Below are 27916 nucleotides of genomic sequence, written 5' to 3' on the forward strand. Positions count from 1 at the left end.
TTAATCACTCCTCAGATACGTACTTTGGCCTAGTTTTGTGAAGCAATTAATGGTAAGTAGTCCTCATCAAGGGAGTTAATTCCGCTAAATAATTCTTTGTCATGAGGAAAACATATGGGTAATGTAAATGAATACTGCCAATACTCATCTCTTGTTTAGAAATGAAGATTGCAAAAAAAATAATTGAGAAGCACTGCCCTAGATTAACACATACTTTCAATACTATACTTTCCCATCTGTTATTTTTATCAATAGGTTCAGACTTGTCATTTTACCAAATCTACCATACTGTCAGACGATGGGTTTATGATGACTTATTTAAAATGCCTCCTCAATAATTAATTGAAACTTTCACTGGAGGAGGAGTCCCCCCGGAGTATGCAAGGGGAAGAGGACATAGACTGTCTCGCTCTATAAATAACAACAATCTTGGTGAGGGTACAAATTTTTACTACATCAATGGACATTTTTGTTTTTAATCTCATAAACATAATTTCTGAGTCAAGTTTAAATTCAGCAAAAAAAAAATCCATGTCATTTTTGACAAAAAATCCTTTTTTTACTACATTTCCTAATTTCATATATTGGAGTTCCCTGTCACTTTGGGAAACCCGTCAGTTCATATCCTGCTTTTTATTGTAATAAAAATAACAACAAATGGAGAGACAAGCAGTCCAAGTGATATATTTCAATAAAAAGTATTTTTACGTTAGTGTATGTTTATTTTTTATGAAGTAAATCTGAGATACCAGACATGGTTCTTGAGGCCCTCCTGAATTAATCACAGACGCCTCAGTCCACTGGGATGACTCAGGCGGCACGCGCACTCAGCCATGACCGACATACACTGACACGAGTGCAAAAAAAGATATTAATTAAAGATTGTAAAAAAGATAGTGGGTGGTGGGGCTTTACGTATTCTACATGCACGGTTATAACAAGAATCTGAAGCTAAAAAAATAAATAAATACATTCAGCTTATTTTTTTTAACCGAGGTACTCAAATTTCACATTTCACCCTTAGTAAAAAATGTTAATATTCCGCAGATATCGTCCATTTGGACAAATATTTTTTGCCGGTGTTTGAAGCGCTATTATCGTCTCATTAATCATTCAATTTCTAATATATAGACACACTGTCCCCTTATGAATTTTTGTCATTACAACTGGAATTTTGTCTCTTTCCTTAATGACAAGAAGTTCTTTAAATTCCATTCTATAGACACGTGTGACCCTTTGGTCCATAGAGAGGCACGACTGACCACATCTTGTGAGAGGGCTGTTGTGCCAGCAGAGATGGAGGTCCCGCGGTGAGGAGAACATTCTTTGCAGGATTAGGCAAATGTATGTTTACTGCAGTGGTAGTCTCGATCTAAATGGAGGCGAAAGCTGCACGTTAAAAGGCCCTTATCACAGAAATTCAACTTTTTGGAGCTTTTAATCATTTTATGATGTTAACGTCTTTTATTGTTGTTGTTTCATCATGGCGGTTGGCTTTTGAAGAGCGTCAAAAAGGGAGTGCGGCTGCCACACAGTGAGAGGCGCAGTGCTTGTGTCAATGAGATGTTTCATTCCTTGATTAGAAATGTTGGTACCAAAATAACCTCATATTTCTTAAGAAATTAAATTTCTAATGTGGCAAAGGTAAGATTTCATCATTGACCGCAAAATCAACGTTCACAAACATAGATATGTGTGGTACATACTATTATTCACTTGTGGGAGTAATCGTTGTAATATGAGTTGTGGTTTCTCTACGGGATCGATTTCATACGAGAAACTGGTGTTACTGTATGTGGTCTTGACACATCTTTTGCTTTTTTGGCACTCCGGTTCATTTCAAGGTCAGTAAAATGCCTGTCTTTGGCTTCTTCATTCTTTCCGTCTCTGACTCCTATTACTGATCACTAAAATTTGAACGTTTGGTGTTGTTTTCTCGGCATGGCGGTCAGCGTTAGAACATTATGAAAAGGGTGTGGCAACTATATTGTGAGAGGCGGGGTTTCAGTGAACAAGTCATTTCACTTTCTGGTTGGAAATCCAAACACCAAAAAAACTCATATTTCATAGGAATTGAATTTCTAATGCACATTGATGATTCTTCTATTCATCATTGAAAGGCATATTTTTAACAAAGGAAAGCTTAAAATACTATAATACAGGCCCTTGAAGAGGCAGATGGAAATCAGACTTTATGTAACATTCAGAAGACTTGCTGTATGAATAGGCTTGGAAGCAGTAGTGAGGTTGAGTGTCCAAGTGGATGTGGGCAGGAAGAGACTAAGAGAAACCACAGTATTTTATAATTCAAATCCGCACGAAGCAAAAATAAAACCTCCAATTTAGGCTCACGTTGCTGGATTCTTGTGAGATCGCTCCTATATAGTCAGGCTGATTTCATGATTATTTTTATCTAGTATGAGCAGGGATTTTTTTTTTTTTTTTACCACGGTTGTTGTAATACAGTCTGGCAGGCGGTATGAGTATGGCAAGCCACACCTCCCGATCCAGTTGTTGTTATCGCAGCGATAATGATGTGCATATGATGCTGCCTGCATACCAGCCTACCAGCATAGCACACTATCACCCTTGTGGAGGATATGCACACCCCTGTGCTTTGACACACACTGGCAGCCGCTCGCTGTCAGGACACGCAGGCAACACATGCGCATTCACACTGTCACACGGTCCTGGGAAGATCTGTTGTGTGGACGAAGACTAGGCAGAATCCGATGTTCCCTCTGTCTCTCCTTCACCGAGCGGTGGCGATTGTGGATGCTGAACAAATGCGAGCGCGCTGACACCCCCCACACTCATACATCACTCCTCCGCAGCCACAAATTGTTGGATTTGTCTCCACTGTGTGGCAGTCGCAGATTGGACCAACATGGGGAACCAAGCGGGAAGACAGGACGAAACCGGCACAGGTCTGCCTTCACTTCTACCTTTTGTCTGCCACACCTACTTTCGTTAACATAGATCAGCTGACTTGTAGGCTGACTAACTTGTGTGTCATGTGTTACTGCATGTCTGAAAGACAACTTTTGACTGATGATGAGTACCGGTAGAAATCCCCTGAAGCCATTGAAGCCTTTAATTGTTTGCAAGGTCTTCTTGTGACAAAAAGCATGATGACACTTTGCTGTTTTGAGGCTGCATTCAGTTGGTGCAGGTCTGCCTGTGCTCCTCTTTGGAAGTAGGGCAGGAGAACGCTTTGTCTGCCACTAAGCCTGAGAAGCTGCTAGGAGCTAGGATCATCACTCTCACATCTCTCCAATGCCCTGAGCAGAATGTGCTTGCGCCAGATTTCCATTTTTCTCTCCAACGCTTACCGCAAGTGTTAAAAGGTTGTATAAATCTCCCATTGTCTTGTTTTCAACAAATATCAAATGCCAATTGAAATAACCCACTTGCCAGATCCTTACTCACACATAACAGCACATTCAGTAGTATTTCTTGAACTGCGATGGGTTGATATGTACTGGTTTATTTTGCATACATTTCTTAAAAATGAGTAACAAATGCTAAGAATGGAAAGTGTTTTTTTTTTTCAAGCACATAAAACAGACATTATTAATAAGGTATCAACCTGATTTCAACACATTTCATTTGTATTGCACTTTATATTTTATAACAAATCTCACAGTGAATTTAAAAGCAGGCATTAGAAACAAAAACAGTAATAAATCGATAAAATTATGAAGGGAGGGAATATGTTAAGTTATTGTTAACATAAGTGACTTGATGCACCAATTGTTGTAATTAAGACAAATATCAAGGTAATTTAAACCCATTCGTCTTTTTGATATATATCCGCTTATATAGATTGATAGGGGCTCCAGTATAGATATTTACTGTTATTTAATGTGTTTTTCTGAGTTGGAGATTTCCAACTGCTCTTGAATGCACCACTGAGTTAATGGTTACTGCTAACTTGATTTGTGCTGTTTTGGACAATGACAGTGTAATTGGCTAGTAGCTGGGAGCAACCACCTCTGCAAAGGCTAACTTCAAAATAAAAGCATTCTATTGCACCGACAACCATATAGATTTAGTGTGTTTATTTTGAAGAAGCTGACATATAAAAGGATATATAAAAATCGGTTTGGGTACTTTTTATCGATTCTGACTTAGAGTTGATGAGAATCTTGATTCTTTTCTGATTTTTTTTTTGGAGGGGGGCACACTTCTCTCAACAATTGTGGCTAGATACGATGTGCATTCAAATATGATGGATGCTGCTCTTTGTAAAGTGAAAGAGAAGCTGAGGGGAAAACAGTGTTCTGCCATGTTAAGACTGTCATTATGACAGCCAGTGTGCAATGACTGCCACAACACTGAGCCTTTCTGTCTCTCCTCTAGATTAGCAACAGTGGCCCAGACTATAGACTGTGGTCCACATGCTGTCAACTGTTGATGAATTGAAACTAAATTATAGTCCAATAACAGTGCGTCTATTTTCAAAGCTGCTATTCAGTTGCAGCACCCGTGTGAGCTGAGGCAAAAGAAAAGGTTCAAACATATTTGTCGAGTGAAGTCAATTACATTGTCTTGGCTTTCTCATGGTCAAAAATGGAAATTTCGCACATCTGTGGTTTCTCAACACAATTCGGATGCTTTAATAGGATCTGTGACATTTCCAAGCGCTGTTTTCTTTCCTAAGTTGGAAGTAGGGTTTCTACCATTAAAGAATTTCATAATGTTGTCATTGGAGTGCCATTGTTTTCTTACTGTGCCAAATTTAGCAAAAAATGTATCAAGGGCCACTAATGTGTTTATGATGTCGGACATTACAAGATAATTTTTTGTATAAGATTACCTTACAATTTACCGTGACTGGGTAGTCTTCACGTTCTTCTGTATTTCCTTTTGTGCTGCAAAACAAGGACAAATTGGAATTGGTGAAAGGTCAATTGTCAAAAATGTATTGTCCTTTTTTTAATCGCAGAATGTTTTTTCACTTACTAGGAGAACCAATTGATTATCTTTTCTATACCAATTGCTGACTGTTGTAGTAGTGTTTTATTTTTATGCTGTACCTGTAATGTTTTCGTCATACGGTAAAAGTTGCATTACTGTATAAGGTTTTATGAGCATTTGTGAAAAGGCCACAAGAAATTTGTGATTTTCGTTTTATTTAATGCTCACCATTAGGCTATTGCAATGCATTCAATCATCCTAACTAATACATGCTCAGTCAGTGTGTCATGAAGTCTAACTCGAGTCTCATTGTAATCTTTCAATACCAGTCAGAGGACAGGAATGCCTGCGGGTCTCAGTGTCTGACTGATAGGTGCCTGTTGACCCATTTCACGGTCTCGTCACTCCGATAAAAGGAAAGTCCACCATATTTTTGGAACATGCTTTCTTCCATGTGAGTTTGTTTGTGGCGATGATAATGGAAGGCGCTTTGGGTGACAACTGCCTGACATTTAACCGACTGCAGTCATTAATTCATTGTGACTCTTCACCCATGACTCTCTTGTTCTGGAAATTATAGACTTTCCGCACTTTGCCTTCCAATTCTAGAGTGGCATGTAGGCTAGCAGGCTGCAGTTAACTGGATGCTGTTGGACGGTGTCCAGCCTCAGAGTCTTAACTCTGATTGAAAAGCTTACTTTCATTAAAAGGAAAAAAAAAAGCACAATAGTACATTGATTACCATAAAGTGTTTGATCAAAAAAATGGAGGCTTTTGAATTAACAAAGTGTACTTAATTTGCATAATTTAATCATCACGTTTGATCATCACGTTTATTTGTTGCTGTGCCCTGTCCCAACACTCCATTGTACTCCTAATTCAGTCGTTTTCAAATGGTGGTACGTACATGAGAATTCAATCAGGGTTCTAAAGGTATCAGCAAATCAAATTTAATGCCATAACAGGAACAGTATAGGTTTCTTTTCAAATTAAGAGCAAATGACCAGTAATTGGAACATGAAGCCATCCAACGCAAATTAGTGTCATAGTGACTCCTTTGCAAAATTTTGTATGTCTTTATTTTGTTAAGATGTGTATGGCCACAGACGAGTCCAAAAAGAGATTCACACTATTAGCAACCCAAATAATTTCACACATATCAAGCCAATGGTTCTCAAATGAGGGTATGTGAAGGCACTTCATGGGGTACGTGCGATTTTAATTGGGTTCCTGCAAGTATCGGCAAATCTCCTTGAATGATTTTTGAAGCAGTGACTGGAGCAGTACATTTTTCTTTTGAAATTAAGAGCAAATCAATTGTAAAATAAAGCAATTGATTCCTAAATTGTGTAAAAGGATAATCGTTATTGATGCAATTTTAAAAAGGACTAGCAATAAATAAAACAGATGATGATGACAGGATCTATCTTCTAAATTTGCTGAATAAACTACAACTAAATATATAACTACAAATGTACTTACAAAGTTGAATAAATCAGACATGAATGGCACACTGGCACAGTACTCTAGTTCACGTTTTTTGTTGTTTTTTTTATATATATCCCAAATGACTTTACACTGATAAGAGATATTTGGCTGGAAAAAAAAAATAGGTGGTACAGCCATGAAAAAAAAAGGTCAAGAACCACTGTCCTAAATACTTATCGGTACACAATTATTTTCTCAAGTATTCAAGTCATACTTCCCTTATATGGACAAAGCAAATGATGCCATGACTTTTTAAAAGCTTTTTATTTGACCACTGTAGGCAATTTTGAATGAACATTGTCAGTTCAAACCAAAGAATGACTCTGTAAGAGTGAATAATTTTAGAATGTATTTACAACTAGAGGGGAAAAGCTCCTCTTTGAGCAATTCAACTGTCCATTACACAAATTTATTGTTTCTCTGTGATGGGTAAATGGTCTAGACCTGAACTGACCTATGTGGAGGCAAGCAGTAAATTAAGACCAAGCAAACGCTCAACCAAAAATTTTGCTCTGTTGCTTAGACACACTCTGCATTTTACTTTTTTCAATCTAGCCTGCATTTCTTTGCTGTACAATATTGACAAAGTTCAGTCATCATTTTAAGTTCAGTCATTTGGGTACTTCCATCTCTGAATGCCAACCATTAAAAAAGTGAGAATCTGCTTGCCAAAGTCCTCCTCAAATTTAGTAAACGAGTAACAAATATACTTTTTCAAAAAATATGATATATTTCAAGCCCTGTGTTCTGTCTAGTCAGAGCCAGGCATCTTGGCTTGTGTCATTTCAAAAGGATGCACACACATCAAAGCTATGTTGACCTCATGGTTAAAGAGATGGGCGATACAAAGACGAGGGCCAAATCAAAGGCTGTTCCACAGTCCTCTTCCTAGCAACCAGATAGAATTCAAAACACATCAGATTCACTGCCCTTTCCTTTACATAACAACCCCTTTGTGTGACAAAATTGCAAGTTGTCATGAACTCAAAACTGATTTTCCTATTTTGTCCAACATATCAGTATGCTGATGTGTCATTTGCATTGTTAATACACGTTTGTAACGTTTACATGCTAGATATTCAAATCTATGCTGCATACTTGTAGAGGCTCAGTGACAAAATGTTGCTTGTTGTCCTCATTCTGCCAATCATGGATTCAAATAGTCCTCTGCCAAAATGTCACTCCATTTTAGAACTAGGATTGAACTGTACACTTTTAGTGTAGGTGCTGCGCTTTGTTATCCTCATCTTCTTCACATGTTGTAGTTCTCTCCTATTTGAGCTTTAATTCCTCACAACATAACGCCTCTAATGTCTTACTGAATGAACCTTTCAAAGTCAGCTGCACGTCCTGGGAATGTTAAATGGTACTTGCAGCTTCTGCCACAGTTCATTCAGCAAATACAATCCATACACTGTGCCATTAATTACAAGATGCTTTAAATCACACGGGTGAAGTATTGTCTCTGAAAACTTGGAAATGTATCTGTTTAGTTGTTTGTCTGATGTTTTCAATTGACCATAGGCTCAAGTCACTCGTCTGCGTCACTGTTTGTTGATGAGCTGAAAACGTACAATAAAATACTTGTTGCCATTCAGATAGTGTGGAATAAGTTGTGCTTGTGACCCACATTAATGCCTTTTGAAATGTCACAGTTACGCTCTGCTGTAATGATGAATGAACACAGAGAGCAACATTGAGACAATGCCAGGCAGCTCCTGTATTGTCAAAACTGCAAACAATGTCTGAATAGGGAAAATTAAGCTGTAAGCAAACACATTCACAAATAGGAGTGTCTAAATGTGACCCACTTTCAACTAGTTTCGTTTACGTGATACAAGCAAACTTTCCCAGTATAATCCATAGTGAATGTACAGTTTGATTTCCAACTGTATCCAACTAAATCTCCACCCTAACCTTGTATCTTTAAATAGTCTTTAAATTTGTTGATAGGGCTATTATATGGCCTGTCATTCAAAACAAAGCAAATCTTAATTGTTACATGCAATGATTAGGCGAGCAACGAAAGGAAGTTGTAAGTACGAAAGGAATGAATGTAAGTGCAGAGAGTTTATTTGGAAAAAAATAAAAATAATGCAACATGATTGTGTTAAATATGACACACATTCAACTACTAGTAACACAAAGAGTTATGACAAGGATTAATGTCTTTATAATGTCATTTCTTGTGCCATGCACAATAAATGAACTGAAAAGGAATTTTTGTTTGTTTGCTTAGTCTGTATATGCTTCACTGTTGGCCTCTACTGTTGACTGTTGCTAGGGGAATAGGCACCAGACCAACACGCTAATAGTGAAAATCTGTATATGTCACCCTTTGAAATGCATACGGAGGAGACATATCGCTTTAGTCATTATATTTGTGACATATGCAAATGTTAGAGCCCAACGGCTGTACATTTTTGGAGGTGATGCTGAGTTTTAGCAAAAAACAAACAAAATGATTGACAGATGTAGGTTGGGCTCTAACATATACATATGTCACTATAAGTGTAATCTACTTTATCTAGTGTAACCTAGTGCATACTTATCTCCTCCCACTCAACACTGGTTTGGTTGTATTTACTGTGAAAGTAACAAAATGGGCCAGAGTGCTATAAATGATTTTGGATTCCCAAAGTAACCTCAACGACTTTGGTGTATGTGACAGGTTGCCAAGCAACTAAGAAATCTGGTATCCCAGCCCCAAGAGAAATCCCAGCTTCAATAACAAGGGAGCGCATTTCCCTGCGGGACCAGTTGAGGAGCTCTTCCACGAAGAGGATTGTGTCCAGCGCCAGCACTTCGAGCCTCTCTACCCTGGCAAAGCAAACACGTAGCTCAACTAAGAGTCGGGGGGAAGCAGAAGGCCAGGAGAGGGGCCAGCTGGAATGTCAGGTGAAAGAGCTGTTGGCTGAAGCCAAGGCAAAAGACTCTGAGATCAGCAATCTCCGCGTGGAGCTGCAACGCTGCAAAAGTAAAGGCTCCACTTCTTCCCCACTGCCGTCACCTGTCTCGTTATCGGCTCAAGAAGGATCTGCGAAACAAGAGGGGAAGCTCACAGAGGCTCTAGGACTGGTTCAGGAGCTGAGGGAAAAGAATGCAAAGTTTCAGAGAGAGCTAGCAAACCTCAGAGAGGAGAACCAAGTGGTAAAGAGAAGACTTCTCTGTTATGAGCCCTTGCCATTGTCAGGTAGCCCTCCTAAACCGCCGAATGGCCTCTCGTCAGAGCCAAGCCCAAGTGCCAGTCTCATTAAGACATCAGTCTCCTCCAACTCCATCAAGGACTCCCCATCTCCTGACTCCTCAGAGTTTGAGAAGATCCCACGTTCTGAATCCATCAGCAGCAACGTCAGCAGTGAAGCCGCTGCAGGTGGCCATGTTTCTGTACAGATCCTCACAGAACAGATCCACAAGATGGAGGAGAACCACCACAGTACTGCCGAAGAGCTACAGGCCACTCTTCAGGAGCTCGCCGACCAGCAGCAAGTCGTGCAAGAACTGACGGCTGAGAACGAGCGCCTGGCCGAAGAGAAGCGCCTCCTGCAGAACTCGCTCCAGCAGCAGAGAGAGCGTTTGGAGCTGCTCTCCCAGAAGAATGAGGCGCTGGCTACCCGACTTCAGGAGCAGGCCCAGAGGGAGGACGAGTTCCGGAGCCAAGGTCCTCGTCTTGTCGAACTGGAACAAAGGTACGCCGAGGTGGTTGAGAGCTCCCGCTTTGAACGGGAAAAGCTTGTCAACATCCAGCAGCAGTTGACCGGCAGCTTAAGAGCTCTTGAGGAGGAGCACCAGGAGGCGCAGGGCCAGGTGCACGGCTTGCGAGAAGAGATGGACAGGCTACGTGCCCAACTGAATCAGGAGCTGGAAGCCAGAGGGGAAGCTGCGCAGTGTGCAGAAGAGCAGAAGGTTACGCTTGACTCTCTCAGAGTGGAAAATAGTCGGCTGAAGGCGCAGGTGGACATTGAGAGGCAAAAGGTGGGCGAACTGAAGGCCTTGCAGAGCACCAGTGATAGTACTGAACTGCAGAGCCTGCTCAAGGCGGCCCATGCTGAGAGAGATGGACTGGAGCTGGAGCTGACACAGCTGAGGCAGGACCTGCTTCAAGCGCAAGATGCCACTGAGCACGTACAAGCAAGCATTTCCAAGGTTTGTGACAATTAGGGATACGCCCAAATCAACCATATTTGGCCAAAACAAAAAATGAGAAACACTGGTTACGCCGAAAGTTATTTGTGGCAAATTTTTGAATATTAATATATAAGAACGGCGGGTTTATTGTTTCACAGAAATAAAGCAGAATGAACTATGGGGGGGAAAACACAAGGCTAGTTATTAGATTACATTATGTAACCATATATGTCTTGATGGACCATTTTTTTGTAAGTAAACTATCAAAATAATTTCACTCAATGTAGACATTTAAACAATTTGAAACGAGTATTTGCAGTTATTAACGTTTAATGCATTGGACTCTGGAGTAGTCAAGCTAGCCACTCTGCTAACACAGTTACAAAGACCAACCTCAAAATAAAAGCCTTGTGCAGCTATTGCATCGTCCATGTGTTATTTGGTGTGTTTATTTTGAAGGTGGCCTTTTGAAATAGCAATGATTCATGTTGACTTGTTGGAGGAGAGTTTTAAAAACCAATCATTGTTTTCTTTTTAGGCTAACTTTAATTACAAATATGGCAATTTGGAGCAACTTATCTGTAATTTGGGGATTTGTTGTCATGTGACAACAAAAAATAGCCCAATGAAAAATGGACTCTTGGCAAATTAGTTCACAAACACCATAATTGTTAAGTTTGAAAACAGATATTTAAAAAAAAAGTGGTCCCTCTGCCAGCTCTGCACCACAAACTAACATTAGAGAATCTTTATTGAAAACTGTAATTCTTGCATAAAGCACAAATTTGCCATACCCATTTGTGTTCAGAATTCTAACATTAGAAATGCACACACAGGTGGAGGCCAAAGGCCAGCAGGTGCAGGAGCAAGCAGAGATTAGAGAGGAGGAGCTCACTAAGCGGCTGAGTGCCTTGGAGGAGGCCGGCGTCCTTGCTGAGAAGCAAGTGAAGGACATGAAGGAGACCATCTTTGAACTGGAGGACCAGGTGGAGCAGCAACGGGCCGTCAACCTCCACACCAATCAAACAGTCCTAGACTTGGAGGGTATGTTTTACTAACTTTCTTATTTAGCTCTTCCACTCTCTGTAAGATGTAATGGAGCAGTTCTTTTCAATCATTTTATTTTTTTAATGATTTTATATAAATATATAAATATAATATAGCTAAAACTGTATCCTTTTAACATTATCAAAGAAAAAACTAATCTACTTAAATCATCTTTCAATAAATTGTAACTTTTTAAAGGATTTATCCAGGTATGTCTAAAAAAGTGCATCACATTGTGTGAAGTAAATATATCAATCCTTATTTGAGTACTAGAAACATTTGGACCAACTAAACTATTTGATGAAGAAAAAAAATTAAATCAATAAATAATACATGTAAATTGATCTGGAACATCAACATAGGAGCACCAATATCCTAAACATTTTAACCTGAAGAAAAGGATGTAAAAAGTATTTTTTTTTTCTAAATCAATGAGAGCCGCACTCCACCACCTAGTGCCATGGATGTGCAATTACACTACACACGGCAAAAGCAAAGCCTGTTCCCTGGGGTCACACATAGCGCATCGGGGGCACGCCCCACTATGTGAGAACTGTATTAGTGGATAGCTGCTGCGAAATGAGTGGTCTCACACACCTTGAATTTGTGCTTGCAGATCTTGTTAAAAAGTTAGAGGAGCAGAAATTCGAAGCAGAACGACAACTGAAAGTCTTTAGCAAACAGATGAAGGTAAGAGCCTGTGCCGATTTTGTTTTTTGTTTTTTTGTTGGTTTGCGCTAAAACACCTTTGTAATTGTGTATTGGAGAATACGAGTAAATCAGATTGCCTATTCATACAGTGAACCTGTCTTTGAAATATCTTTAGGAAGAAAAAGACGAGTGGCGTCGGTTCCAGGCCGATCTCCAGACGGCAGTGGTGGTTGCCAATGACATTAAGGTGGAGGCTCAACAAGAGCTGCGTACACTCAGAAGGCAGCTTCAAGAGGAACAGGATCGCACTTCCAAACTTTCCTTGGACCTGGAAGCCCTGCAAGGTGTCAGGTACGAGTCACACCTCACAGTCCTCTCTCATCGTGTTTGTCATATTTTAAGGACAAATATGACATAAAATTGATTATTCTATGGATTATTCAGTGGAATACTTGGATAATTTCCCCCCGCAGCTTGAGCATTTGGCTACTTAATATGAGGTCAATAACTTTCTGTTAGTCTTCTTCTTGACAGGCACACAAAGCACATTTTGTGCTCGATTGCCCCTTGCGGTGACAGGTTATACATTTTTAATATACAGCCGAGGTGCTTTTTACGAAGTTCACAACTTTCTTATCGTAAGCTCCATGAGCTGATATTGTCTTTAATGAAAGCCTTCTAACAACTAAATTAATTCATCATTTCAAGCAAACAACACCAGCCATTTGGTGGTTCAATAAGACAACAAATGGAGCCGCCAAGTCACGACACTTATAATACTTGTGTGTGTGTGTGTTTTTTTTTTAATTGTAGCAACAGCCAAGGTACTGCTGTAGTATGTCAGGTCAACTTTGCAATAATTGAATTAGACTTTATTTTTGTTCCTCGTTTTTAATTGGAAATGGTTCCAAACTTGTGATAGCATTTTTTTTTTGTCTATCACTGTGGCTGTCATTGCAACATTACGTGACTTTGTAAGAACAGTCCAGGTAGAAAGCGGCAACACAAACATTATTCAGGCCTGAGCTTTGAGGCAGATATTTGCAGTTGACCCATTTTTAATCTCGACTGACCCATCTTGGTCAACTTTTAACACCCCCCAACCCTTTATAAATGTATTTCCAATCTTATCTTCCTAATGGAATGGATTATAGCATGCATGACTACCCCACCAAGTGGGTTTTTAATGTAAACATTATTTAGCTCAAATCTTGCTATCCTGCTCAGACTAAAATATTTGTTTGGTTCCTGGGTTTTAACTGACTCTACATTTTGTACTTCCTTTGAGCTACTATCTTCCTTTACACTGACCACTGCCAGGCAAAGACACTCCGACCTCACTCTCCACAACCACGAAGCATGGAATCCTTTTTTATTTTTATGCCATGAGAATGCAGCTGTGGCAGGCATATATTGTGCTGTACACAATTTTGTACTCATGCAGCAATTAACATTTAACTTGGAATGAATCGTTTCGAGATTTATTGGAAGTGTCTTTGTTCTGGTGCCAGGCAGCTGTGTGGTTCTATTTAAAAGGTACTCATTGGCTTGTATCTGCGTAATACACCGTAACTGTGATTAAACCGGAGCTTTTAATACTAAGCTTATCGTCATTGTGCTTCTTTTAATAATTTCTTTGGCAATCTCTTAATAGCCTTTTTGCTGTGGTGCCATGTTTCATCTATGTGCCTTGTCATTGTGTAAACCAGTGGTTCTCAACCTGTGAATTCCAGTATTTTGTTCTGCCAAGTACCACCTATCCAACAAAGCATTTTTGGATGAGGACATACTGTACTCGAAAGAGTGCTGTGCCATCCGTGACTGATTTATTAACTTTGCAACTACATTTGTTGTATGTATTTCTAGGCGTATTTCTTTTCACCTACACTAGTAGTGTACAATTGTTTCTTTCTCGTGTGACACAAAATGGTGTTCCTATGAAACAAAATTAAGGTCCAAATGATACCTTCACAATAATTTGCTTCATGATCCAATACATTTGCTCTTTCAAAAAAGAAAAACTGTTTCTGTCACGAGATTTCAAAGCATTAAATTACATTTCCTGCAGAAATCTCACGTACTCCGCTAGTCTAAACCTCTAAGCCACGCCTTCACCCACGTCTGCATAAATGTCATGTGCCATCACTCAGTCACCTTTAAAAATAACATTTGGTGTCATCCTTATAAATACAGTATACTACGTCAGTAGTTTTAGGCCACGGCTAAATCGGTCAGCTTTCCCAAAGATTAGCTGTTACGCTCCGTCCGCTCCCCACGTCCAGCAGCACCCTTTGACGCCTCACAAAGATGTCTTTTGACAAGATTCTATGATGTAAAGTCCAGGTGAGTTCCCTGCCTGCTTTGCCTGCCTTTCCTGGCCTGTGTTGCTGCTGCTGCTGCTGCTCCTCTCATCTCTGTTTCTCACCTTCAGATTGTCCTTACTGGCAAGAGGCAGCCACAAGACTAGATTTTTTTCCCCGTTCTTTTCAGTGCATGTTCTAATCCTAATCAAATGAACATCTCTTGCGCCACCTGCTGTTCTTTATTCAAAGAATTCCTAGTGTTTCCATCAGCGGCTGGTGTTTTGCAGCATGATGAGAGAAAATTTTAACACAATGATCATCTGCCTCAGTTGTAATTGTATTGCGTTTTTATTAATAGGCATTTTAGACTTCATTCATAACCAAATGCTTTATGCATGAGGGAGACTGGTTACAATCTGATTTTTAAAATGGTTATCAGTACTGTTTAGGTCCATAGGTTTTTTTTTTGTTTTTTTTTAAGCTACACATAACAGGCCAAGAGTCCAAAAACCTATTGATCCTTGTCTTTCTGTTTTTAGAATTGTTCCTGGAGCGACATTTGATACGAAGACAGCAGTAGAAGGACACTAGTGGTGTTCATTTCCGCACCTTGCAAAGATCAGGGGGTACCTCTATGCACTTAACGAAACATTGTACTCAACAAGCATCATTGCAAACTGTGTACGCTCTGTTTTGCAGTATAAATTTGCAGTTTACATTTTTTACATGTATTTGAAATGTACCTGCCGATCTGTTGTGTTTTGGTTTTTCTTTGAATGTACTGTTTTGTTTTTTTTTTCCTTTTGTGATATTTGGTCCAGTATTTGTGTTATTACTTCCAGAGACTATAAAGTTAAGTGTGCCTTTTTAGTTGTTACGTAAAAAGTGTTTCTTGTCTAATTTTACTAAAAGTATATGCACCTGTCATCCCACACTGTTTGTGGTTCTCAGCCATTTTACCAGAAAAAAAACATACAGTACTTACATATTGTCTTGCCAGGAAAATGATCTCTTGGGCTGAGGAATGCACATATTACGTTTTTTTAAACACACATTCTTGTTTATTTTCTGTCTTTTTTTATTTTGTAACTCAGGTGGTGGCCATAAGGTGTAGTTTAAATGGATGTAAAGAAGAAAATAAAGGGGCCTGATTCACCAACTTTAATTAGTTTTGAAAAATGTTAATATTTTCTTTCCATTAAGAACCCTTTATAATGAAGAGAATATAAAAATGTTTTTAATAAGGTGGTTTTAGTTAAATGCTGTCAAAACCTATTCTTATCATTCATGGTACCCTTGTAAATGTTAGTATTTCTCCGGATTGTTTATTTATATGTATTCGTCTTGTGTCCAAAATTTTGACCAAAAAATGTGCTCTTTGATTTTTAAAATGGTTGGTGAATGAGGCTCCAATGTGATCTAAAATGATGCAATGCCATATTTTGTCAATAGATGGCTCTGTTTAACACCATATCGTTGACATTCTTGCACAACTGGTCTGTGTATTTTACATCCAAGTATGTGCTCTTGCAGGATTGCCTGTTGCCAAAAAATTGATTACATTCGTAACTTAAAATAATAAGAGTTCAGAAACCAACAAACCTCAACGCTATTTCCACTATACAGGATCTCCGGTTCTACCTGGAATCCCTTTAGTTTCCTACATTTATCGTCTTTCGTATACAAGCCATACTGTGATGACCTGCAAAAAGTGCTAATGTTGTTGTTTCGATGTCCGATTTGGAAAATCTTTTTTTTTTTTGACAACAAATTTTGCAGACAAAAAAAGCGTTGTTGCTGGTAAAATCAACAACAGAATAGAAGATTGTTCATGTGCTCACTTTGTCTTGAATGAAGTCACACATGAAGAACACCACAAAGACTGCATACATGCTTGTATAAAAAGTGTTGTCATTTGTAGCACTTCACAAATAAATTATGTTATATCACTAGATAAATGCTTTTGTCTCTATCAGTCTGTTTTGGATGGAAATTGTATTTTTTTGATTGCAACTTTCAAACAGTCTAAGTTCAAAATGCAGCTGGAGCAGCAAGTTTGACAACATAAGCTACTCACTGTACAATTTTTGTTCATTGTGTCTGTCAGGTCTCAGAGTGATGATTTGAAACAGTTACCTTGTGACAACAGCCGCAAATGGTACGGTGTGATCCCGAGCCCACCGACTGACTCCTGTGGTGATGCCAACATGGAGCCAGTTGTTACTGTCAACTCCCTCATTAAGTCATCGGATGCTGGTGGACAGAGTGAGTGAAGCAACATGAGCACACGATACCAGAACGTCGTCATTTTATGCACTTAAGCGTCAATGTCACTGTCACAAGAATTCAATTTTCGATTCAAGATGATTCGATTGCCAATGACTTCTGCTTCAATATATAAATGTACAAAGAATCATCATGATCTACTTCAGTCTGCTTTGCAAGACGGTGTCTTTTTATTACAAATAGATTATGCATATTTATTAAGTTTTGAATGGTAAGAGTGCCTTTTTCCACAAACAGCTCTGGATCACACAATAATATTATTTAGTTTGATTGACTGACATACCAACCACTAGAATGGAAAACAGAAGCCTTTTTATTTGATTACAGATTGATACCAAGCCACATTTTTAAAATATTTGCAATTATTAATGTTTAATGCATAGGTAGAACTTTTTCTGTGCAAGTTGTCTTAACGGCATTTGAATGTGCCATATAGTGTCCTTAATCAGAGATTTTACAGACATGATTATGAAAACAACCACCACTGCAAAGGCATGGACTTCCATTTAGCATATTATTTGGTGCGTTTCTTCTGTAGTATTTTATTTTGTGTTTATTTCATTTGTGATGTGATTTTGGTGCCTTTTCCTTGAATCGTGATTCTTCTGTGAACCACTGGGGAAACTATTGTTTAATGTTGTTGATTGTGACCTTAAGTAACCCTCTCACCCCCCCTACCAAAAGATGTAGCATAAAATCCTGTGAGTGTGACACACTCATCATCTGGATCTTTTAAGATCTAATGACATCTGACATAATCAGTAAGCAGGGGTAAAACTATGCACATTCAGTCTTCTTCCAGAACATGCAATAAATGTTCTCTGTATGATAAAAAAAACTCAATTTTGCCAGTGTATGATGTTGCTCTTCTGTCACTCAGACGGACCAGGCCTCACTGTGCAAATCCACGGCTCGCCTAGAAGCCCACTGAGTGGAATCCCAATGCGTACCGCACCTGCAGCTGCAGTCTCGCCCATCCAGGTTAGCACTGGACAATTTAGCTCCAAACACTCTCCATGTCAAAACCTGTCTATTTTTGGCCGAGGGAAACTGTTGCATGACTCAATATTGACTTAATATTATTTACTGTATGTGCGTTTGTCCCTTCTGCAGTGCTGACCTTTAGCTCACTTGAATGCAACTGTGAGCTTTTATTATTGTTGCTTCCTCAATCATTATTTGATAAGGCGTGTTTTATTTTTTGCAGAGGCAGCCGTACATCAAGCCCTTGTCAAAGTTGTTGGAAAAAAGAATCAGTCATGGAGACTTTGTTCATTCTCACAGTATGTGACACAGACCACCCTAATCGATTTTCACACTTTTCACAGCATTTGGACAGCCACATTCCGCAAAGGTCATACTGAACACAAATCATAGGTTGAGGCTAGTATCCTGGCAAAACAAGACAGGCCTTTTACAGACATGTACTTTGGTGTCACACTTTTTCAAATAAAAAAAAAAAAAAAAGAAGATTTTCAATCTTTTAGATGGTAGATTTATGTTTTTTGTCCAAAGAAGCAAATGTGGTTCACCTATGATGGTATCACATGTTGCTACTTCCTTAAGCATTATTTTAGACACGCAAGAGCTCACTCCATATTTTCACTGATTGACTATGCAGTAATTCTGTACCAAACCCACACACTCCACACATCCGTCAAAAGCTCAATTTAGAGAAATACTGTAAATTATTAAATAGTTTCTGATGTTTAGCTTTCTGATTCAATAGGTAAATTTTCAGGCTATGGCGAAGATACCAAACCTACCATCCTGATGAGAAAGAGTCCATCCTTAGAGTCCATCTTCAAAAGTCCCGCTTCCCTGAGAAGCCGCACGTCGTCCTTTAACTGCAACCAGACCAACAGCATGTTCAGGTGAGTCGAGAATAGTGTCTTATTGGATTTCTGTCAGGTAACACCACAGCAAAAAACGCACATTTTTTTTGTTTTTTTTTTTAAATTGAAAACAAGCAAATCTCGTGAGTCAATTCATGAAAAGTCTCATTTTTGATCAAAATCAATCTAAAAGGATGATGTATGTCTGTGTATATATAAGGATTTAGCTAAAGGAGGGTTTAGAAATGGCTGGTAATAAATTAGGTCATTAAATACCGCTTTGTACTACTTTAGCTAATTAAGCATTAAGTAACAGATTACATTAGTCAAATAAGCCATGAAGTAATTGATTACCATAGGTAATTAAGTATTAGAGTAATTGATTACTGTAAGTAATTAATCAATTGATTACTAGGTACGATACGAGGTATTTAAGATAAGTTCTAAAGTATGGTAAAGAATAGGACTTACCTAATTTAGTACCAACCATTTTTATACCATAAGTTTTAGTCAAACACTAGACAAAGATTGAAAAAATATATAAATGAATACCCAGGATTTAAAAAATGAATAAATGCATGAATAGTATGGACAGTTATATAACATAGGTCAAAAATGCATTTGAAACCATTCATTGCCAAGGGCGTATTTTTTAAGTCTTTCTGATCTGAAAATGTTTGGCACTGAATGAGTTAAAAACCACTTTCACGTTCATTAAGTGGCAAAAACCAAGCGGCATCTTTGTTAACCAGGGTTAACGGCGTCTGCAAAATGTAACTAATAAAGTAAGTTGTAATCTAACAAAGTTACTTTTAAAAGCAAATAATCACTAACGTAACAGTTACTTTTTCAGGGTAACCAGCAACACGGCTCATCGTCACTCTTCTAAGTAGATCCTGCAAAAAGCGTTTGCTGAAAATGCAGTCAACACAAACCGTGGGGAAAAACAAAGTCAATATTGACTTATTTTCTCAATCATTATTGTAAATGTTCTTTTCAAAACCAATCCAATGTTTCTTTAGCAGAGAGGGGCCCGCAAACAAATCAAGTGACACTAGCAGCTGCCTTTTTCCCATGCTGAGCAAAACTAAAAACAGCCCACTAACAAACTATTAGAGCTGTCGCTCTGTTTTTGCTGGTCACACACAGCTGCACCTGATAACATTTGTGTTGGCTTTGTGTATGCATATAGACATTGTGCCAAGTTTTGAAAACCCCTATTGAGGCTAGCTCCCGCTGGAATGCGGGATGGTTCCTGCCCAATGGCTTTGCCTGCTGTCAAGACATCACTGCACTATATAGCACAATATGTTTTCTGTAATTTATATTGTTTCTGTGTTCGGTACATGCAGCATCCACTTCAACCTGTGGGCCTGGAAGGGGGCTCCTCCCACCTGTGGTCCCTTCTGGAGGTTTCTGATTTTCCCCAAATTGGGGTTTTTGAGTTTTTCCTTCCCCTTCTGGGAGCTTTGACAGGGGATGCTGTTGTGTACCTTACATTGAAAAGATGTCTCTGTATGACCTCTTTTCATTCTGTGAAGCCCTTTGAGACTTCGGTGATTTAGGGCTATATAAATAAAATTTGATTGATTGATTGATTGACTTCTACTTTGGCTTCTCTCAGTCTAGACACACCCTCAGTTCCGCAATCATACAGTTGACATTGATAAACCCGTCTGACCAGCGGCGCATCCCATATTCCCCATCGATTCATTTACCTGAATAGTGAAATTCCTTCCAGCTCTATACGCGCATATAAAATAATGAAATCTTATAGTTGGGCACATTAACAATTTAATTTCTTATGAAATATGAGGTCAAGGAATCAAGGAAGTGACTTGGTGCAAAATTTCTCTTCCCCAACCTTGGAATGAAAATGAAAGTTAAAAAAATGTAAACCTTGGATAAGGTGGGCTTTTATTTACTTTTGGTACGAAGGCGGTGTAGAGGCGCGACGGGGGGCTGTTATCGTCATGTTGGCTCTCGCGAGCCATTTTTATCTGCTCAAACATAGCGCAGAATGGGCAAGGAAGCTTTAGAAATGCATCAATGAAGGAAAATAACATTCTGGGGGTGTTAAGGGGAATAAATTAACATTGTAAAATGATTTAAAGCTACAAGAAGTTGGATTTCCATGATAGGGGGCTTTTTAACACTTGTGGCATTATGTTACAAATTATGGAAATTCCTTTCATTTTTTTCATCATAAAATAATCTATGGGAAAAAAAGTAAGGAGCTAAAATTTCCAGCAGATGATTAAAACGTAAAATTTTAAAATGCAACGATTCTGACATTTCTATGTGATTGCAGCTGAACGTGTGAGATTTTGTGTACAAAAATAATTATTGTCCAAATTTTGGAACATATAAAACCATTATAATTGCAAGTTTTGAGATGCATTTTAATGGGATTTATTACATTGATTTTTCTGCCATTCTTGCGAGATTGTGTTGAGCGACTGTCAAACTATGTCAGCAAACAGATAATTCTTTGTTGACTTGTGTTTCACCTCAAGACTGTAGGTGGCAGTCTTAAGGTGTCATCATCACATCACAGACTACAAGGACTGACCATATCATTTTTCAATATTTTGTGAGTTATAACAAACTTAGTCTACATATGTATGGCTAGAACTGACAGCACTGAGCAATTTGAGTGAAGGAAAAAAATATTCATAAATAACTTTAAATATTACGCCTTTAAAAGCATTTACGAAATTAGAAAAAAAAAATGCAAAGTGGATATTTTGCAAAGTGTGAGCACAAGAGTTAAGAAGGGTTTTTTTAGAGAAATCTAAATATTTTCCCAAGCAGGTTAGACTTATCATTGAAGTGTTATTGTAGTCTCTTGTTGAGACCTCGCAAACAGTAGTGTGTTATTACCCTTTATGGAATGGTACTTGGGTGCTTATGCAACTAATATTATTCAGTGGTGATGAATGTGTGCTCATGTACCTCCGTATTATTTACCATGCTAAGTGACTCCACAAAGAGAGAACTAATGAAGTTCACAGCCAAGCGGAGGGACTTGTTTACCGTTTTGAGAGCAACGACCGGGCGTCGTGGTCTTCCCATGGCCCCGGCTATGACACAAACACCACCGAGATGACCTTGGGAACAATACTTGGGTCATCGCAAGTGCAATGCGTGTCTGCCGTTGAAATTGTTTTGTTTATTCGTTGGTCTGATGCTAGCATAGGACAGAGGCCATTCCTATTGGTGGTAAGTATACGGTCATGAAGATAATCCAATGAAGATATTTACACCTTTACATTGACTCAAATTTATCACACCATCTGTCGCCCTCTCACTGCGCACTGTACTTGTGGTTTGTGTTTCCCTCGTGACGGTGTGGAAAGTACGGACCCCTTGGCTGCACTGGCGCGGGAGTATGGGGGATCTAAGAGGAACGCTCTACTGAAGTGGTGCCAGAAGAAAACACAAGGCTATCCGGTAGGGATCACAGGCCAGACATCTTTCTCACATCCGAGTTGAGCTCAGTCGCTTTCACATCGTGCTTTTCACCGCGTTGCCGCTAATTAAGTTTGCTTGCCGTCCGTCCCCAGTGGACTGAAGTTTGTTTTTCCAATTTATTGTTTTAGTTTGGTCCACACTAATAAAAAGTTCTAAAATTGGTTTCACGAAACAAAAACCTGGAAGTATACAGGGTTGGATTATTTTAGATTTATCCCTGTATCGTTGTGTTATTTATACCCTCAATTAGAGCAAGGCAGCTACCTCAAAAATGCATTGAGGTGATTACTACACTATACCTACAGCTTTCATATCTCAGATACCTAAAAAGAACTTCAGCCGTGTGTGTTTGTATGCTACACTTTTAATTTATATTTTTTTCGCATTGTGTTCACTGTGTCCATAGAGACAGGGGTCCTTAGTGTCCCCTAATATAATTTTTTTTTTTGTAACTACATAAAAACAAGTGGAATTTCAGATTTTTCTGTCTGTGTATGCCATCGTAAGACCCAGCTAATGTTAGATGCCAATTAACAACAAACTCAGCCGACTCATGTAATAAATATTATTAATAGGCCATATGTGACTAAAAATCTACTTTCATAGTCATCCTGTGTGTGTGTGTGTGCACGTGTTGATAAAACACCAAATTCTCTGTGATGACAACATGTTGCCTAATAAGGTTAAGCAGCAAGCACACTAATAGCAGACCTGATAAGATGCCGGACCGTTAGACAAAGACTTACGCAAATGTGTGTGATGTACTACATGAAACATGAGACAGCTCATATGTGGAATTTAATTTGATTTTCAGATAAAGGCGAATCAGTTTAAAGCAGCTGACTCGGAAGGCAGCTCATTGAAAACAAAGTTGAGTTCAGTCCCATGTTCCCAGTGTACACAAATTCAAGCTTATAAAACAAGTTTAAACAGGATTAAAGGACTTACTGAAGTCACAGCTGTTCTCATGTCCTCACACAGCGTAGCTTCCCTGCATTATTCAGCCTTTAAGTTGTGATTTTGGATGCAAGTGATATTCATATTAACTCATTCATTTCCAGCTTTCTTTTAGCTAAAGGAGGTTCTAAAAAGGGTATGAATTTATGCGAAAGTAATTGTAAATTAATTAATTAATACATGTGACATTTAAGTCGTCACTTTGAAGTAAAGGAATTGATTACTTAAAGTCAGGGAATTGATTACTTTATGTATGAAACTACTAAAGTAATCAATGTTATGAGTTATTGAAAAAATGACTGATAAACACAAAAGTAACTGTTTATTTTAGGTTCTAAAGTCATTGATTGATATCTTGTTTAATTTAGTTTTCCCCCTTTTCGAGATACCGGTGCCATATCAGTCAAGTTTTAATCAAGTTACTTTAAGTACAAAAAATATCAATTACTTTCAGTACTAAAGTTCTAAAGTAATCGATTAGTTTGAGTACTAAAGTAAACATTATTTAAAAAGTATAAAAATCATCAATTAAGTGCTAAGTGCTTGAGTACCTTAAATAATCGATTAGTTGATTACATCAGAAACTTGATTAATTTCGTACCAGCCATTTTTAGACCCTCACTTGATGCTCATAGTCAAGAGATTTGATTTTGAGTTTGAACCACTATTTTACTCGCCACCAGGGGGCACTCTCCACTAGTAAATGCATCAGGCATTTTCATGTTGTGTTGATGCCGTACTTTAAAAATCCAAGTGGTTTGGTATTATGTTGAACATATGTTGGTGCTGGCGTGACGTTGCAGTAACCAGGTAGTTTGAAGAAAAGCTTTCCAAAAATAGCAAAAATTATTCAAACGTATATGTATCATCTTTCTGTATAAATATCTGATGTTACAACCTGCGGCTTATATGAGACAAAAATCAATTTTCTGTTAAAAAAAAAGGGTTGGTGCGACTTCTACTCCGGTGCAGCTTATAGTCTGGGAAAAAAATAAATAAATAAAAGCGATACCTGTAAGATTGAATGTCTAGACTCCCAAAAAAACATCAAAATATTTCTCTGGGCTTATATGAGTTAAACAAAAGCACCGTTAAACCCTGAAGGCAACAACTTGCGTTCACAGAAGCAAAACAGTTTCCTTATTTTGAAGTATGAAGAAGACACAAAGAAAATTTGACATCCTCTGTTTCAGTCTTCTCATAATCTCTTCCCTCCAGACGGTGATCCTCGCGTTTATGGATTTACTCCACATCCGCCATGTGCCCAACCAATAATTGGATTCTGTCCCTCATCATCAGGCACTTACCTATCAGAACCTCTACATTCACAGCCATTGTAATGATTTTGCACTCAGTCCTTTGAACACACTGTACAGCGTCATTCAAAAGTTGGGAAACATTGTCTAAATGCTAAAATCTATTTTGTTTTGTTTTTCTCAATTGTAAAATAATATTTAAGTCATCAACATTGTGAGGAAATACAGATGGAATCATTTGCATAACCAAAACTGCAGCGAGAACAGACGGATTGAAAAGAAAAGTCCTATTTTAAAAATACTTATTGGACTCAATTCAATGCAAGACACACATTCGATATCCACACACACTGTATAAAAATATGCAAGATGAAAACTAAACAGGTTGAGGGCACCTGGATACTAGTGACTGCTGTCACACCTTAAGCAGAGGTAATAGGTCACGAACGCCACTTCATGCGTCATACATCTTGTGAAAGGTCAAATTGGTACAGTGTCATGAAGCCTCTGTCCATATGAAGACACCAATTACAGGCACGACTCGCAAAGTGCCACATCTGTGTATCAGGGTGTATTTCTGGACAAGAAGACGACCAGCAATATCATTCGGGTCTGTCTGTGATAAGGTCAGTGCAGTTATCACAACATCCACGTGAACTTTTCTGGGCTCCAAACTCAGAAGTAGTAGTCAGTAGTTCAACATTGAGCTCTCTAATTTCCCCATAGCAAATATTCAGATCACTAACAAAATATTATCTATATGCTTTTCTGGTCAAGTGTGAGAGGCATACAATATTTCTGAAACTTAATTTTCTGCATACAAAGCTCAGTCGCACATACCTCAATCGATACTGGAGCTGGAGATGTCAGAGTGTTTGTTGGGGGTTTAAGTGGTTGGGGGGGGGGGGGGGGGGGGGGGGGGGGCTGTCATCATCACAAGAGAGCCCAGTGGAGCTTGTGAACTGATTGTGTCCTATCATCTTACATGGGGCTGTGCAAACACACATGCTTATTTACCGCATGTGTTTGAGAGTGACAAAAAAAAAAAAAAACATGATGAAAGGAGAGGCAATGGCCTACGTGCCTTAAATCATGCATTGGGCCCAAATTATGCGTGTGTTTTGGAAAATGGGACAGGTGTGTGCGTACATGCGCATGTGTGGCCGCAGATCGATGAGTGAGGACCTTAAGATGGCTTTTGATTGACTCTGCCCAAAGGGAGACTCTAAGGGGCCACTAACGGGAAACGAGAGTTCAAAAGGGGTCGTTAGTTTAATTGTTCATTTTTCGTTTAGCACAAATAATGTCTTTTGGTCATCGAGCTATGCCAGCAATGCGTGGTTACAAGCAGAATTAAATTTCTACTACTCAAAATGGATCAATAGATGGACCATATTTTGAAAAAAAATATTTTGGCATAGCAAGAAAAAAAAACAGAATTTTGTTGAAATGTACAAAGGTTTTTGTTTTATGAATAAAATTTCAGATTTGCCTGACTTCATTCGTGCATTTATTTACATGTTTTTTTAAATAAAAAGTCAAAACAAGTATACACTGTAGCTTTTCAGCATTATTCTAGAGTAAAATAAAGGCCTTCAAAATTTCAAAATAGCAGAAATGTTGCAAATTTCATGTATCTTTAATGTAAAATTTAATTTCAACATAAACAAAAGGTGCAGTGTTCCCATTGTCAGCAGAATCCCTTAGAAATGAGAGATTAGTTTTTAATAATCCTTCAATCAATTAATGACACAAAGCGTGATGTTCGACGCTTCGTTTTGATTTGGATTGAGTTGTGTGCTTACTGGAATACAGTTGTCTCCTGTTTATTTACAACACACTTTGAGGTCCCATTTTAGACTGCAGACGCTTATAAAACATTTTCTCATTAACCGGGGAAGCCAAACAAAAATAAAGGTGGTATTTGTTTAAGATGGGAACAATGAGCAAAGGCTGTAAACGTTGCGCTCTGCTGTGCCTTTCGGAGCACAGCTCATCCGGCCCTGTCTGGGAAAGGATTTCTCTCTCTCACACACAAGGCAGTAGAAAGACAGGAATGGACCCCCCAGGAGTGCAAGGAATGGCGGTCAGACTCTGAGCGAGAAAACATCATTCGATCATTAGTGTAAATTCCTCTAATTTAATTTATTGCACTGATTATAATCCCTTAAGGGAGAATCCGATTTACACAGCTGCCACACAGACAGATGTCAAGAGTGAAGGGGACATCCAAACAGGACTGCACCTTTTGACCTGTTGGAGAAGGGTTCCGACTTCTAGCACAAGGGCAACTCGATCGTTACTCAGGAAACAGACTCTTATCTGTCCAACAACTGGCTGACGTTTTTCACTCGAACCATGAACCCCCGTTTCCGAAGCACGAGTCCTCACAGTTGAGCTACTGCCGCGCCAGGAATGTATGAATAGAGTCAAAGACAAGGGCTCTGCGTCATTGGTGTAAATCAAGCATAAATAGCTCGTAATATTTTTGCAGAGTCACTATTAAAGACAAAAAACAGCAGTTGTCTGGGTTCAACAAGAGCATACTTTTACTGTATAGCTATTATAGACACCCCGTCATGTGCTAACATACGAAACGATTTTCAATCCTTTATATGACGTTGTAACACGCCGAAAATTGATAAAATGATTAAAATAAACCTTACTTTAGCAAATAACTTATGGAAACAAACGCCTTTTATTTTGAAATTGTTCCCGGCAGTGTGTCGCTGCTTAACAGATTGGCTAGTCTTAGCTTGCAACAGTTGCTGCTGACACCCGATACAAATACATCACTTTCAAAATCACGTTCAATTGCTAATTCAGTGCGCTAACAAATGATTTTATTATGCCAAAATTGACATACGGGATCTGTTGTCAGTTTTTTTTTTTTTTTCCTCGTTGGATATCCGCGTTTCAAAAATACCCAATGGCTGCTGCCATATTGAAACCACTCCAAGCATCTGTCAAATAATCCTTATAATCCTTTTATTACAACAATAGCAGGAAATGCAGTGCTGTGTAATTCAAGGAAAATTGGGTTATTTGAAATGTTTCCTGATGAGCAGATTAATGTCCTCTACAAAAAGCGCTCCAGGATCTTGCTGAGTAGCATCTCCCAGATGGGCGTGGTTTTCGTTGCCTGAATGTGCTTTGACAAGGAGAGTCCAGACATACTAGGACAGAGATATGATCTGGTTATCTGATGCACTTCAAGTATGAGAGAAAGCAAATATTTGCTACACTGTCCAATATTACATAAGCCTGATGATATTGTAATACAAGCCATACTCTGCACAATCCTTATAATGTACTGTAACTTTGTGACCTTCACCCAGCTTTCATTTCTTGTTCATGTTTCCTTCCGATCTATCCGCATGTCCTCCTTTTGTCATTCTTTTTTCCTGGGCGCTCTTGTGCTCATGGTGGTGAGGTAAAGTGATTGTCTGACAGGAAAAATACCGAGCTCATCAATCAAACGAGCCTCTCAGGCTGATGTCGCCTCCTTTCATCCCTTTAGTCTGATGGCATTTTTAAAAACCGCAAGTGTCACAACATCTGCATCATTCTC

The 27916-nt window shown here is 38.7% G+C and overlaps 2 protein-coding genes across 4 annotated transcripts in view; one reads left to right on the forward strand and one right to left on the reverse strand.

Moving 5' to 3' along the window:
• specc1 (sperm antigen with calponin homology and coiled-coil domains 1) overlaps nt 1-27916 on the forward strand; it is a 50960-nt gene that overhangs the window by 13548 nt on the left and 9496 nt on the right. Inside the window, exons 5-14 of one of the 3 annotated variants that reach the window (XM_088441734.1) lie at nt 9080-10554; nt 11373-11580; nt 12200-12273; nt 12410-12585; nt 16645-16802; nt 17704-17804; nt 18031-18106; nt 18553-18697; nt 21673-21807; nt 22018-22111. In XM_088441734.1, the coding sequence (XP_088297860.1) occupies nt 9080-10554; nt 11373-11580; nt 12200-12273; nt 12410-12585; nt 16645-16802; nt 17704-17804; nt 18031-18106; nt 18553-18697; nt 21673-21807; nt 22018-22111 (2642 nt within the window). Of the gene's footprint in view, nt 1-2608; nt 2928-9079; nt 10555-11372; nt 11581-12199; nt 12274-12409; nt 12586-16644; nt 16803-17703; nt 17805-18030; nt 18107-18552; nt 18698-21672; nt 21808-22017; nt 22112-27916 lie in introns of those variants that run through there. The other 2 variants (XM_088441733.1, XM_088441732.1) reach the window with 2 other exon arrangements.
• Nucleotides 16674-27916, reverse strand: part of zswim7 (zinc finger, SWIM-type containing 7) — a 43851-nt gene continuing 32608 nt past the window's right edge. Inside the window, exons 6-7 of the transcript XR_015868662.1 lie at nt 18590-18670; nt 16674-16790 (exon numbers count right to left, since the gene is read on the reverse strand). The gene's annotated coding sequence lies outside the window, so the exon portion shown is untranslated. The remainder of the gene's footprint in view (nt 16791-18589; nt 18671-27916) is intronic.

Source organism: Hippichthys cyanospilos, chromosome 18 (assembly GCF_059441005.1).
Source record: "Hippichthys cyanospilos isolate Australia breed blue-spotted pipefish chromosome 18, RoL_Hcya_1.0, whole genome shotgun sequence".
Taxonomy (NCBI): Eukaryota; Metazoa; Chordata; class Actinopteri; order Syngnathiformes; family Syngnathidae; genus Hippichthys; species Hippichthys cyanospilos.